The sequence below is a fragment of the Cololabis saira genome, chromosome 18 (assembly GCF_033807715.1).
Source record: "Cololabis saira isolate AMF1-May2022 chromosome 18, fColSai1.1, whole genome shotgun sequence".
NCBI classification, from domain to species: domain Eukaryota; kingdom Metazoa; phylum Chordata; class Actinopteri; order Beloniformes; family Belonidae; genus Cololabis; species Cololabis saira.
Genome location: NC_084604.1, coordinates 21,006,984 through 21,022,597, shown reverse-complemented (window position 1 = coordinate 21,022,597; position 15,614 = coordinate 21,006,984). Strand labels below are relative to the sequence as shown.

At 40.9% G+C, this 15,614-nt stretch overlaps 1 protein-coding gene across 1 annotated transcript; it reads left to right on the top strand.

The window, feature by feature from the left end:
* Positions 1–1,226: 1,226 nt before the first annotated feature.
* On the top strand, positions 1,227–15,513 carry ttbk2b (tau tubulin kinase 2b). Its single transcript, XM_061707396.1, has 15 exons — positions 1,227–1,394; positions 2,458–2,585; positions 2,672–2,819; positions 4,260–4,333; positions 4,435–4,575; positions 4,795–4,899; positions 5,100–5,165; positions 6,982–7,074; positions 7,167–7,292; positions 7,442–7,599; positions 7,862–8,051; positions 8,324–8,538; positions 8,626–9,097; positions 11,929–12,626; positions 13,895–15,513. Exons 2-15 carry the CDS (start codon positions 2,517–2,519, stop codon positions 14,241–14,243), a joined length of 2,904 nt encoding a protein of 967 aa, XP_061563380.1. The 5' UTR covers positions 1,227–1,394; positions 2,458–2,516; the 3' UTR covers positions 14,244–15,513.
* Positions 15,514–15,614: the final 101 nt, after the last annotated feature.

Here is a 15,614-nt window from a genome sequence, read left to right as displayed (position 1 = left end):
AGTGCAAGCACTTTATTTGTTAATTGTTATGTCCCCACCTTCCATGCTCTGCTGAGGAATTTTATGTTTAAATTTATGTGTTGACTCCATGAGTCTGAAAATTGTCTAATAACTGCACTCACTAACATCAAATGGAGTGATACAAGGTACACATCTGGACTATGGAAACATTGGAACAGATGTTTGCATGTATTTTAATGTGTGACCTGTAATTTTTATGTATTTTATATGGAACCTTTTGAGTCTGTAATAAAGTATTCATTCATTCACGACAATTCCTCTACTATTCGAAGGTTTTTGTTTTATCTATCAGCCAGAATGTTAATATCAACGTGATTTAAGACAGTGGTTCTCAAATGGGGGTACGCGTACCCCTGGGGGTACGTGAAGGCACTACAGGGGGTATGTGAGATTTTAAAATATACATATATTTAAAAAGTAGCATCCATGCAAAAATCCTTTAAAAATAAATATTTCATAAATAATTGAGGAAAATATGTCTTTTTTTTTTCCTTGTCTGCACACATATTAATGATTGATACCATGAAGGTAGAAACCAAAGTTATATATATGTGCATTATTACTATATTTAATATATATATATATATATATATATATATATATATATATATATATATATATATATATATATATATATATATATATATACATATATATACGCATACATATGCATACACATACATAAATATACACATACAAACCCAGTGATTTTTTTTTTTTTTTTTTTTTATATAAGGAAAATATAAGTCTAAATTCATAAAATGAATTTTATCTTCAGGAATAGGCTATTCAACTTATTATCCTAAAACCACAGAGTATCCCCCACATCAGGATGGTTCCACCTAACCTGTCAAATGCCACCTGGCTTCACCTGTCAATCACTTGGACCAACGATGGAGTCGTGGTTGAAGCATAGCAGCAATATTTTTATGTTTAATAAATCAGTTACTGATGGCACAGTGCTCTGTTTTAGGTCTTTTTTTTTTTTTTTTACAACCAAAGGTGCTTTGCGCTGGTTAGGGGGCACCTGGCTAAAAAAATATTTCACAGGGGGTACATCACTGAAAAAAGGTTGAGGACCACTGCTTCTTCTCCCCATGGCGACTGCAGCATCAGCCTGGTTTGTTTATATGCAGATAACGCCTCATTGCCAGATGCAGGAGTTTTCTGACCAATCAGAAGCCGGGAGTGGTGTGACGTCACCGAGCCTGGTGGGACAGCATCGCTCCACTAGCAGCTAGCGGGCTACCGGTTGCTAACGCGACTGTTTCATTTATAAACAACTGCCCTCGATGGCTCAGACCTGATTGACAGCATGGAGACTGTTTGGATCGGATACCCGTGCTGGTGTCGCGAGGTTGCAGCGCGGCCAGGTGAGAGATCCCGGAGATTTTACTCCCCAGCAGCTAATTAGCGTCTTAAAGCTGATTTATGGTCCCGCGTTACACCGACGCAGAGCACGACGCGTACCCTACGGCGTAGGCTCTGCGTCGATCGCAGCCTCCATCCTGAACCCCCTGACCAGCCGAGGTTACACCATCTCCACAGACTGGCTGATGCTTATTTACCACCCAGCTGGGTTGTGTTTTGGCTCCAGCCTAACGATGATCAGCATCGGGGACGTGATGTGCTGCTGATGGATCCACACGTGTGTCAAGGGTAGGGATGGGCGGTATGGACTAAAACATGTATCACGATAATTTCTGGTATTTATCCCGATAACGATTAAAATGACGATAGAAAAAATACCAATTCACCAAATCTTTCTTTCTTTCTTTCTTTCTTTCTTTCTTTCTTTCTTTCTTTCTTTCTTTCTTTCTGGCTCATTTCTTTCTTTCTTTCTGGCTCATTTCTTTCTTTCTTTCTTTCTGGCTCATTTCTTTCTTTCTTTCTTTCTTTCTTTCTTTCTTTCTTTCTTTCTTTCTTTCTTTCTTTCTTTCTTTCTTTCTGGCTCATTTCTTTCTTTCTTTCTTTCTTTCATTTTGGCTCATTTCTTTCTTTCTTTCTGGCTCCTTTCTTTCTTTCTTTCTTTCTTTCTTTCTTTCTGGCTCATTTCTTTCTTTCTTTCTTTCTTTCTGGCTCATTTCTTTCTTTCTTTCTTTCTTTCTTTCTTTCTTTCTTTCTTTCTTTCTTTCTTTCTTTCTGGCTCATTTCTTTCTTTCTTTCTGGCTCCTTCCTTCCTTCCTTCCTTCTCGTACGTTGTGCGTGGATTTAACACAGAACCATAAATCTGCTTTACACAAAAACGTCATCAACGGGAATTTATCGTTTTTACCGTGAGATGACAAATTCTTACTGTGGGGAATTTTTTTGACGGTTTATCGTGAACGGTAAAATATCACCCATTCCTAGTCAGGAGAGTAACAAGACACAATCTGCTGCGTTTTCATTCATTCATTCATCACTAACCATCTCTTCCGTGGGGTTTGTTCCCAGTGAGGTGCTTGCTCCACTAAGCTGATGTGAGGTGTGGGCTGCGGCTGACAGCAGTCAGGATGAGTGGGGTTGGGGAGCACACAGACATCCTGGCAGTGGGAGATGTGGTCAGGGACAGGTGGAAAGTGGTAAGAGAAATCACAAAATCAAAGACAACCTACAAGAATCTTCTCTGCAATGTGGTGGTTTAACAGTGACTGATGCTGCGTTGCAGATGAGGAAGATAGGTGGAGGTGGCTTCGGTGAGATTTACGAGGTTCTGGATCAGCTGAACCAGGCCACGTTTGCCTTGAAGGTGGAGTCTGCTCAGCAACCCAAACAGGTGCTGAAGATGGAGGTGGCTGTGCTGAAGAAGCTGCAGGGTGAGTAACGCTGGCACAGTGTCATTCACAGACTAACTGAAGTATTTCTACAAGAATAAGATGCTAAAGGAGGAGGTCAGGGGTGCAGATCCGATGTCAGGATTGGGGGGGACACCAACGTGATTTAAATTTTAAATTTTTTGCCAATATGCAACTCATACTATGCCATAAATTGGTAAAGGCTCGCCAAAAAATACTGCACAGGGAATCATTTATTGTGCTTACCTTTCTTGTTTATTTGTCCTAAACAGCCAACAGTGTGTGTCACTGCTTACTTAACTGTTATATTCGTAAATCATAATTTTAAGGGTTTTGGGCATGTAGTGTCTACTCATCTCAAATTCTTCTCACCATCTTCCTTTTATCCTATGGGGCTACTTTATGCACGATCAATTGATATATGGACGAAATATGGAGCCCTAAACAAGTTGTTTAAACTAACCGATCATGTTTTAAAACAGTTATGGTGGTAAACAGTTCTAAAAAAAAAAAAAGGACCCATTGCTTTCATTCTGTACACCTCAAAATGCACCGTGGATGTATTATTTTTTTAGAAATATATTTTTAATAAATATTCTACATATTCAACCTTTAAGTCTGAAAATACATTTTTTCAATTTTGAATAATTTGGGGTATTTTTATTGGGGGGGACAATTAATGTTTTTCAGAAATTGGGGGGGACATGTCCCCCCCGTCCCCCCCGGGATCTGCACCCATGGAGGACGTGCATTTTCATTCAAATAACCCCGATTAGCCATTTGACCCAATTTGTTTTTTTTGTCATCAGTGGAATTGGCATCATATACCATTTTTCTTTTTGTTTCAGATCCATCAAATCACCATCTCTGAGTTATCAAGTTCTCCTTTTTTGTTTGGCCTAAAACCAAAATTGTGCCCACAGCATTGCAGTGGTGTTCGGCTTTGCATTTAAATCTCTGCCATTAATGTCAATAGATACTGTTTCAGCTGCAGTGTGTTGAATATTGGAGTTTAAGGGAATAGAATTTAGTAGTTGGTCACATTCACTATTGCAAAAGAAGGGGTGAAACACTAATGGATAATGTTATTATGGAGTTAAATCTAAACAACTAAGGTACTTTTCTTCCTTTAAATTGAATTTGTAATGATGTAACCACTGTTGGTCATTGTTTCAGTCAAAACAACTCACCTACACTTTAAAACATTGCAGGTATCAAGTGTTAATACATAGAGTGATTGAAGCGGGAGTTAACCATAACAGAATTATTGCTTGCATTTATTGAACAATATTAAAGTGAACATAGAACATTTGAATGAACATAGTTAAACCTAAAACTGTGTCTCTAACAGGGTAAATATATTATAGACACTTCAACAACGCAAACATCTGAAGAGCACAGAGTTTGTCAGCTATAAACAGCAAAGTGAGCTGTGATTAAAAAATGTAACATTTCTTACAGGCAAAGACCACGTGTGTCGGTTCGTGGGCTGTGGCAGGAATGATCGCTTCAACTATGTGGTGATGGAGCTCCAGGTATGATCTTCACCAGTCGGTAAAAATGTGTCTCATTTTCTTCTCACACCACATGCGCTGCATCATGAATGTAACATGCAACCTTGATTTTTTGTCTAAAGGGGAGGAATCTGGCAGATTTGCGCAGAACCATGACCCGTGGCATCTTTTCCATCTCTACTACTTTGAGACTTGGCAAACAGATTTTAGAGGCTATTGAGAGCATCCATTCAGTGGGCTTCCTGCACCGTGACATTAAACCTGTAAGCTACTACTACTACTATTGTCATTTAGCACATGCCTTTATCCAAAGCGACTTACATCTGAGAGAACAACACAAGCAAGAAATCACATAGGAGCTTATCTTTTGTGCATATTTAACCTTCTTTTAATGTGTATGTAATTAATCCGATTCTTTCCACTGCTTAATAGACTTTAAAAAGATCAATAGTTAAACTTGTTTGTTTCTGTTAAAATTGCAGTCAAACTTTGCAATGGGCAGACTAGCCAGTACCTGCAGATGCTGCTACATGCTTGATTTTGGTTTGGCTCGTCAATTTACCAACTCCAACCAAGAAGTCCGTCCTGTAAGTACCAACTTCTCTGCAACATCATCTAAGGTTTCAAAATCAAAAGAATTCTAAAAATCACCTTTGAGATAGTTTGTGCGCATAATGCATTATTAAACACTTTATTTAACATGAATACAAAATAGAACATTTAGTTTTCGTCTTGTAATAATATAATAATAATATAATCCTGACTTCTTCCATTATTGTTCTTTCAGCCTCGTCCGGTGGCAGGTTTCAGAGGAACTGTGCGATATGCTTCAATCAATGCCCACAAGAATAAGGTAAACCTTTCACATTTAGTCCCCCTACACTATCAGTAAGAACATTAAAACTACCTTCAGTATCATCTGGTGTCTGGCAATGGGATGATTTCATCAGAACCTTTAGGTCTTGTAAAGTTTAGAGGTTCGGTCGACATGTTTGAGTTTTCTGTTTCTTTAGTTGTTTTTGTGATTTAGCCGAACAGGTCCGTCTGTTGGGGCTGGCTGTAGCTGTCAGTGAGTGCCACTCATGTTTCATTGGGTGGTATTTGTCAAAGCAGGTCTGGCTTGACATCAGGAAGAAAGTACGGTATATCAGCAATGCATTGGTGAACTGCTGCATCACAGCTGCCTCTGTGGATTTACACCACTGACATTTCTGTCGCAGTGGTGGTACAGCCTGTGCAATGTTTTTAAACTGCCGTTGCCTCCATGAGGTGGCTGTAAATGCAGTTTTCAAAAAAGGGATTTTCAATTTCGTCCCTCGAACATTCTGAGAAGTCACTTTAAAATACTAAATACCCCCCTCCTGAAAAAATTAAAAATTAAATAAAATAAATAAAAAAACCCAATTCTTTGGTACAGCATCAGCACAAGTTATCGGTCAACAACAATAGTTATAGAACCAATATATACAGACTGTCTCAGAAAATTTGAATATTGTGATTTTCTGTAATGCAAACACAAAAACAAAAAAAATGTCATACATTCTGGATTCATTACAAATCAACTGAAATATTGCAAGCCTTTTATCATTTTAATATTGCTGATCATGGTTTACAGTTTAAGATTAAGATTCCCAGAATATTCAAATATATGTTTATATCCCTATGAATTTACGCATTTATACAGTCAGCGATCTTTTGCCAGCTGTCTTTCCTGCATTTTGCAGCTGCAACTGTGTTGCTTTTTGCCTGTATTATATGCCTATACTCATCATATTTCCGTAAAATTATTGTTTGCTCTTCGCTACTGAAATAAGCGGCTCTGACAGCGGACTTCTCCATGCTTGCGATTGGTCATGCGCTGAAAACACCGCCCCTTTTATGTGCACGCGCTCATATCCAGATTGGAGAAACCTGGGTTGATATACCGAGTTGATAACCGCCGTCGTGTGACCGCTTAGCGTGATTGCAATTGTCCCGCTTAGTGAATCTGGATAAGGAAAAGATATCCTGGATATGTTGAACTTGCTTCGTAGTACAGGCCCCTGGTGTAGCAGTATTATCTAACAAGATCAACCCAACTCTGCAACAACCTAACAATAACAACGCCTCATCCAACTGAAATCTTTCAAAATGCTGGCAGCAGATGCGTGATGCCAACTTCTCATTTGGCGCAATTCTTTGCATCTTTAAAATGTAGCTGAAACTGAAACAATGTCAAATATATACTGTTCCTGATGTGAGCGCAGTATGAGCAGCAAATGTTTTAGCTGTGTATATGCATACGATCCTGCACATTTGAACTGCTTCCCTAATGTTAACCCAACAAGGGGAAAAATAAGCAACAGGCCAATAATGCAGATGGTGTGCAGCTGTAGGGCAGCTGAGATTTGTTACTGCAAGGGCTGATGTGAAAATAACAAGGTTCCCCATATGCAAAACACATGCCATTCAGTCATTGTGTAGTTGGCTTAATATCCACCTGAATGTCACCGCTCAAAGGTTCAGGGGCCGGGACTCTGTAGATCCACTCTTTTGAAGTAACTCAAGAGACTTTATACCTAGAATACATTTAAGTTAGAGCTACATTTGGAGATTATTTCCAGTTACAGCGCATCCTGATGCTCTCATTGTTTGATACCTTCTTTGTTCTTGTGTATCTGCATCTGCAGGAAATGGGTCGTCATGACGATCTGTGGTCTCTCTTCTACATGCTGGTTGAGTTCACAGTGGGGCAGCTTCCATGGAGGAAGATTAAAGACAAAGTATGCACTTTTATTATGTCCTGGGTGCAGGTTCATAATACACAGATATGTCCTCCATTCAATTTAAACTTTTTTTTTATCACTGATTTTAGGAACAAGTAGGAAATCTAAAAGAAACGTATGACCATCGACTCATGCTGAAGCACCTTCCTGCAGATTTTAGTATTTTTCTTGATCATATCTCAATCTTGGACTACTTTACTAAGCCCGACTATCAGGTTAGACTCCTTTTACTTGGTATATTTTGCGTGCACTGTTCATTATTTGCGTGCACTATTGATTATTTGCATGCATTGTTGATTCCTCTCCCGTTATTGATGCTGATGCATGTGTTTCTCTTTCTTTTTTTTTTCTTTTCCTGAGGCAGCTTTTAATGTCAGTTTTTGAGACTGCCATGAAGAGCCACAATGTGCTGGAAAATGACCCCTATGACTGGGAGAAATGTGATTCCGAGGATTTGCTGACCATCACTGCCGCAGCAACAACTGCTCAGCAGCTCACTCGCCTCACACCGGCTTACCTCGGGTACTTAAAGCTAAACAACCTCTGTCACTATTGATATTTGGGCCTTTAGTTTTTAAATTGCTGTCGGCAGTTGCTGCAGTTTCACTTGTGTTGTCCGGCTTTCCTTCACAGTCTGATGGATATGAGTTCCAATATACACTGAGGCTGCAACTTTTTTTTTTTTTAGACTAAAAATCTGCACAGTCAGAGATCCCTGAGAAATCACTGCTGTAAATTGTGTTGTGGAAATGAGCAGCAGGGTGACCTTCTCTCTTTTCCACAGCATGGCCAATGCTTCACTCCTGCCAGGGGAGCTGCAGAGAGAAAACACTGAGGATGTCCTTCAAGGGGAACGCCTCAGTGATGCTGACAACTGCCCCCCCATCCCCACGCCGACAACCCCTGGTGCAGATGTCTGGGAAGAGATGGACCGCAACCGGAACCATAAACATGCACAGCCATTGATCAGGAAGGTCAGGGGGATGTGTTTAATTGTAAATTGTCAATATAACGCCCTTATACTAAGTCCTGCTGTAATATTAATGTGACTGCTGCGTGCAGTGAAAAGCATATCTTGGCTGCAACCCCGTGTTCGTGTCCCCAGAGTCCTGAATACATTAAGACGGCTGGATTTACTTTATATTTAGAAATGATAATGATTTAGACCTCCTTAACCCCTATTACTTGGTACATCTGGTTCTGCACACCTCTGGTAAAACCTGCTACTGTCACTCTCTGTCTTTAGGTGGTGAGTGAGGATGAACATAGTCAAAACCAGGGAAACCAAAGTCCCAACACGGGTTCTGTGCAGAGCTCGCCTCGACGAGTGCGATCAGAGACCATGGTCTTAGACCGGGCTGTACCGCTGCTGCGGAGGATGAGGCACAGCCAGAGCTTGGCGTTCGAGAAGAGACTTGCACCTGAACCCAAACCCACCATAGAACGCTTCCTTGAGTCCTAGTAAGTTGTTATAAGAGCTGAAACTTGATCTAACGACGGACAAAAGTTTGTTATAATGCTCTTATTACTATTCTTTGTTCTTTTCAGTCTGGGTAAAAAGCGTCCTGTTCTTTCTTATGTTGGAGAGAAATCCATTCCCGAGAAGGAAAATGGTCTGCAGACGCCTTCCTGCAATGAGGAGCCCTCCGGCACGGCGACGGCTGACCCAGACGAGGGCGCAGCTAGCAGCGGTTTCGTTGCTGTAAATTTCAGTCCCGTTCCACATGAGGGAGACTCTCAGGAGTGGGTGATGCTAGAGCTAGAGCAAGGCAGTGGCTCTGGAGGAGGCAAGCCTCCAACGGAAGTCCAGAATGGGGACAAAACGGCGACCCGCATCACCGCTGAAGCTGAAAACCAATCCGCTGAGCCACAGAACAGTGAAACCAGTTCTGCAGTGCCAAGCAGCCCTGTCCTGTCACAGATGGCCATGCCTGGCACGTGGTTGCTGGGCCACCGGAGGCTACCGGGGATGCTGGGGCAAATGCCCTCAGTCATCATGGGACGGTCCCAGATGGAGCAGGTAACAACAATTTTGATCTAGAAGCAGTGAGATCAGCACTGCATAAATAAAACAGTTCTTAGCCTTTTCTAAGTCCATCACAAACAACCATGCAGTCATACACACACACACACACACACACACACACACACACACACACACACACACACACACACACACACACACACACACACACACACACACACACTTAAAGTTGTTGGTTCTGAGATGATGCCATATATGTTACTATATGTTAGTCTTTTTTTAAGTATTTCTAAAGCTTTTGCAAAGTAGAATAGTGTGGCTGGTTTCTGTGCAGCAGTATGGTTCCATGCAATGACAGAGCAGCGTTTGCTTTGAGAATATCAGACAGAATTCAACTGCAGGAGATCTGAAGTGGCAGAAAAGTATGATAGAGTGGTACAGGACATGGATGACGGCTTCATGATAGCAGTGAGAGTAAATGCTGGGTCTCAGATGAAAGTGGGAGCGCATCAAGGATCGGCCCAGAGCCCCTTCTTGTTTGCCCCAGTGATGGATAAGCGGTAGATGAGGTGGAGCATTAGTCGCCATGGACTAAAATGATTGTTGATGGCATAGTGATCTGTAGTGAGAGGAGCAGGTGGAAGAAAACCTGGAGAGGTGGAGATATGTTCTAGAGCAGGGGTCGGCAACCCAAAATGTTGAAAGAGCCATATTGGATCAAAAACACAAAGAACAAATATGTCTGGAGCCGCAAAAAATGTCTTGTCTTGTAGAATGAAGGCAATGGCGAAAGGTGAAATGTCGAGAAAAAAGTCGGAATGTCGAGAAAAAAGTCGGAATGTCGAGATTAATGTTGAAGTACGATCTCGGGAAAAAAGTCGAAATGTTGAGAAAAAAGTCGAAATGTTGAGAAAAAAGTCGAAATGTTGAGAAAAAAGTCGAAATGTTGAGAAAAAAAGTCGAAATGTCGAGAAAAAAGTCGAAATGTCGAGAAAAAAGTCGAAATGTTGAGAAAAAAAGTCGAAATGTTGAGAAAAAAAGTCGAAATGTCGAGAAAAAAGTCGAAATGTCGAGAAAAAAGTCGAAATGTCGAGAAAAAAGTCGAAATGTCGAGAAAAAAGTCGAAATGTCGAGAAAAAAGTCGAAATGTTGAGAAAGAAAGTCGAAATGTCGAGAAAAAAGTCGAAATGTCGAGAAAAAAAATCAAAATGTCGAGATTAAAAAGGAAAGGGAAAAAAAAGAGAACAGAAGAAAAGAAGAAGAAATAAAAGAAAAGAGGAAAAAAAGGAAGAAAAAAAGAGAAAAAAAGAGGAAAAAAAGGAAGAAAAAAGAAGAAAAAAAGGAAGAAAAAAAAGGTCAAACATTTTTGAAAAAGCTCCAGGAGCCACTAGGGCGGCGCTAAAGAGCCGCATGCCGACCCCTGTTCTAGAGAGAAGACAAATGAAGGTAGATCATGTGTCAATAAAAAGGAGGAAGGTGGAACAGTGACGTAGCAAAGAGTCGTTCTACGAAGGAACAGCCCGGGACAGACGTCTTGGAGATGAGATGGCTTCAACACATGTAGAGACTGTTGCGCGAGATCCTTCCTGCCCACAGCAATAAACCTTTTACAATGAATCTCTGAAGAGACTTAAACCATTAAACCATAACTACTGCATCAACTTCCCTTCAGGGGTTAATAAAGTAGTTTTGAATTTAAATAAATAAAGAGGAGGGATGGTGAATAGATTAAGCTGCCAGGCAGGAGAAATGGGGAAAGGGCAAATAAGAGATTTCTGGATTTGATATGCAGAAGACGAGATGAGATGGAAACAGGTGGATAGCTATGCCGACCACTAAAGGCAAAAGCCATAGGAAGAAGTAGTAATATAGTCTATAACCTTCTTGTTTTTGGATTGTGGGACCAAACCCGAGTACCTGGAGAAAACCCATGCAGGCATGCTCAAATCAAGACGAAAATTATAATCAAAGTTATCTTAATGCCTAATGCTTAACTCCACGATTTACTCTTGTCCAGTTTCTTGGTCAGTGACTCTCATTTTCTCTAAAGTTTTTCTTGAGTCTTAAGGCCGGGACGTGTTGGCGTGTCCTGCGCAAAATCGGCCTCCATGACCAATCTGATTGGTGGAGCGATAGCCCATGACGAGTGAATCAGAATTTACTGGAAATGACGATGTAAACATACTTGATAGACGGCGACGGCACAGACACTAAACTACTCTATCATTGCATCGGTTTGGATTAGGATTGTTTTTGACTGTGTTGTGAACGCCAGTATATTTTCATTATTAGCCATCGTCTTTTAGATCCTTCTTGACTTCTATTAAAAATGAAAACACTGACTGATGACAGCGGGCTCTGTTTAAAACTCTAGACTAAAGTGATCTGTCATTTCCGGTTGTTTTTCTTTCCATTTCTTTTTGGGCGCCTTCACACATTAGCGCTGCCTGAAGTTATGGGGATGCATTACGTAAGCCCCAGTCGGCGTCGGGATGTTGTCTTCGGGAGTATTTGTTCATGACCACTGTAGCTCTGAGTTTAGTGCCATTGATATTTTGAAGTGGAAAAAAAATATTTCTTTAATAACAATTTTTTTTGTGATCAAATTTTTATTTCTTTTTTTCCTTTTTCTGAAAAAACAACATGGTGCAAAAAAAACACCAATACATAACAACAAAACATGAATAGATAAATGTAATAACAAAAAAAACAAAACAAAAAAAAAAGCAATGCCCATATTATTAAGTATAACAATGCAAAATTAACACATAAATTAAGAGCAAAAATAAATAAAAAAATAAATGAAAATAAAATCATAACCCCAGACATTTAATAACACTTTAATAACAATTTAACTTTTTTTTCAGTCCTCCAGCTGTGCTCTACTGTCACCTACGCAGAAGAGAGATGCAATAGTATTAGAAGATCCATCTGGTAAATCCGAAGAACTTGCAGAGGAATGCATGAATGATGGGGGGAGGCTGGAAGCCGTGCCAGCGATGAGCACAGTTAAAGGCCCCACAGCTCCGTCCACCAAAGACAGAGACCCAGAGAGCGATTCCGGACTGCCTGACCGCTCCTCAGAACCCAACCAGCAGCTGCAAGCAGACGCAGGGGGAGGTGCTGTGGAGAGCACTGTCACCGTCTCCTCTTCTCCACCTCCAGCTCTGCTCAGGCGAAGAGACTGTCCCTCGTCCCCGAGACTGAGCAAAATCCCCGTCAGAGACCCCGGCAACCCTTTGGACTCTCCGAGCAGGGACCTGAACATGGAGAGACGACACCGCTGGAGCAGCCCCATCCCAGGCTCCCCGACACACTCGCCCTCTCCGTCTCTGTCCTGTGATAACCTACCCTGTGTTCTGCCAAGAGACCGGCTCTCCTCTGAACGAGGCTCCAGATCCGACTGTGTTGGAGAAGAGCCTCTCTCCCTGTCTTCCTCATCAGGCAGTAAAAGTAAGATCCCACGTCCTGTGAGTGCCTCATTTCTACCGGAACAGCTCACCAGCAAGTTTCTGCCTCGACCACCTCCTGGGAAACCACCTGTCCGGCAAAGTGTGGACAACAGGTACGTGTACTTCAGCGGTGAAGATGTTCAAAGGAAATTCATGTTGTCTTTTTTCCCCTCTTTTAAGCCTGGGTTCCATTTCTCTTGTGTTATTAATTTACTGTTATGCTTATTTTAGTCTCAGCTTTGCCATTTAAGTTTTGACATCTGAGGTTTAAGCAAACCACATTAGTTGACTTGGATACACATGGTAACTGCCAATCGCAGCAACTGCGTCTGACATATCAGAAAGTGCATGTACATGTTTGTACAGAGCAGCCGGCCAAACTTGTTTTGATGTTATAAATTGTGCTTTCTTGTGTCATGCAAGTGCACGCTTCTTTAATTTAATGTTAGTGTTTTATTTTTGTTTTTATTGAACTCAGTGCTCTACGGGCCACTATTATAGTACTAGTATAGGAATGTTGTCCTGCACTTCATCCTGTTATCCTGGTTGAGGTGTAACGTTACTCTGCAGCTGCTTGATTTAGTTTTTTTAAAAACTGCATTTACACGATAAACCGCATTGTATAATTACTATAAGGTTCTGATTTGGTAAAGTGACCTGCATTAGACTTTCATGCAAACGAGATGGCCCTCTGAAACAACACACGTACGCATCTGATACTTTCAGTATGTGTTTTGTATCAAGAAAGTAGACGTCACATTTGTGACCATATTGAAGATGGAGAGCTGATTGAAGAATTAAAATGATCGGTTTGCTAAACACTGTTTTAAAACTACTGCTATTGTTGCATTTATTTTTTTCCTCTGATATCAGCGTTAGGTTGAGCCTTGAATGTGCAAGAAGAATACATTTCCATTTTTTTGCCTATGCAGTTCTTAGCCCATATGTAAGAGCAAAAGCTGCTTGAATTCTGATACATCTACTCCCACTTGTATTGCATGGCCACATATCCTACATGTGTTAAGGTCCACAAACTAAAGTAGGACAATTCTGACCTGAAAATCAGAATTGATGTTAAGATTTCAGTGTCTATACACTATACTGATCTGATTACATCAAGCAAAAAAATTGGAAAGACATTCCTTCTGCAAGATAGTGCGACTTTAGGCTCTGTTCCATTAATCACTAAAAGAAAACCCCCAACATGTCTACAATTTATCTACAAATATGATCCTTTCACAAAAAAACCTTTATTTATGTGCCTGTGTTTTAAGGAAAGTCTACCTCAGACACATGTTGGGAGTTTGAATCTGGCTACCACATGTAAATAAATGAAATGGTTTTGCTAAAAACAGGGATTTCTCTTTGTTCTTTCCTTCAGGCGGCGGCGGTTAAGGGTCCGCGCCAGCAGCACCAGCGACGCTGACTTCCTGGCCAGTCTGACCCAGCTGATGCAGGACCGCAGCGGGATGCTGTTCAGCCCCCCTCCTCGCCCCCGCAGCTCCTCCTCCCTACAGCGCTCGCTGAGCTCCTCCCCATCCCGTCAAGAATTCCGGGAAGGCGGGGTCCTGCAGGGACGCAGCCGCTCTCCGTCCAGCCTTTCGGGCTCCCCACCTCAGCGGCACATGCACCCACAGGACAGGCCCTTGGGGATGGGTCAGTGGGGCCACAGCTCCCGGGGACGAGGAGTGTCTCATGAGAGCAAAGGTTCCGGAAAAGTGACTCGATGACTGTCTTCACATACAACTGACTGATGCGGATTGTTTAACTGTAGCACGAGGCTGCCTCACTTCCTGTATCTAATAGCATGTGTAAATATGGCATTTAGTCAAGGGAATGTACTGTAAGTAATGTAAAATGTATGAAATATTGTATTTATTTATTTATTGGTTTGTTGGCTGACAAAAATGTGGAGGAAAATCTTGAGATTGCCAACTCTTACCTCTCATTTCACTCCTCTGTTAAAGGTATGGTAAGCAATTTCCAGATGTTACGTCAGCTTGAGCAGTGTTTACCAACCCTCTTTCCTTGGGCAAACTGCCCTGCATGTTTTACATGTTTCCCTGCTCAAACCCATCTGATTGTCTGATTGGATCACTGCCAACTTGTCATCACGGTCTGCACAAGTCTGTCAATGGCCCACTATTTTGATTCAGGTGTGTTAGAGAAGGGTGACATCTAAAACACGCAGGGCAGTGGGCCTTGATGGACAGGGCTCCGAAACATAGAGGTGGAGGCAGCTAGGGAATGGGTAGGACATATTGAATGCACATGGAAGGGAAAAAAAACTAGTGTTTTGGATTAGAAGTCATGTAGAATTGCTTACCCTACCTTTAAATCCATATAGGCCTAATATGAAACCAAAAAGATCTTGTTAAATACTTCTGAAATGTAAAAATTATACTAAATGTAGATATGTACCAATATTAGAATGGTAATCACTACTTATAGAAACAATATACTCACATTAGGAACACTAATAGTAAAGAACATTAAGAGCACTATACATAACCAGCATTCATGTGAAGAACAGAGGCGTCCAGTCCCATAGTGACCTTACTCTTGCAAAATTACTTATTATAGTAATTAACAGTGAGCTGCTCATTTTGACACATCAGTGTTGGTACCGTGCTTTGCTTTAAAATATTGTACCATGCAACATGCATTTGCCTTTTAGAATGTACATGTTAAGTGCACACACTTCAGTATTGTAAACGTGCATGAGTATCATTGCTGATCTTTTTTTTAAATTTAAATTATTCATTTGTACAATCAGCTGAGGCATCTGTATTTTTAATGAACTGCTTCTTATCAAAATACATCATAATGTACATCAATGAGCATTTTCTTTGTCTTGAAAATAGGAGAGAAGTTAAATGAATATTTTTTTTTTCTTTCCTTGAGTGACAGAAGTGACTGGGAAGGAGCAGAGTGGTTACAGATGACATCGACTCGCATATAAAAACTTCTGCTGCTGCTGTCCCGAGGAAGACGATTAGCCAACAGTGAACTATAACTCCCATAACTAAACATGGAGAGCAAATTAAAAGAAAAAGATTAAAATAATTTAAACAAAGGCAGATTATTCATCCTTTGAGATA

Coding starts and splice junctions, on each gene's coding strand:
- ttbk2b (XM_061707396.1), top strand. CDS start 2,517: ATGAGTGGGGTTGGGGAGCACACAGACATCCTGGCAGTGGGAGATGTG. Junction 4,576..4,794: donor TGCACCGTGACATTAAACCT/GTAAGCTACTAC, acceptor TTAAAATTGCAG/TCAAACTTTGCAATGGGCAG. Junction 12,627..13,894: donor CGGCAAAGTGTGGACAACAG/GTACGTGTACTT, acceptor TCTTTCCTTCAG/GCGGCGGCGGTTAAGGGTCC.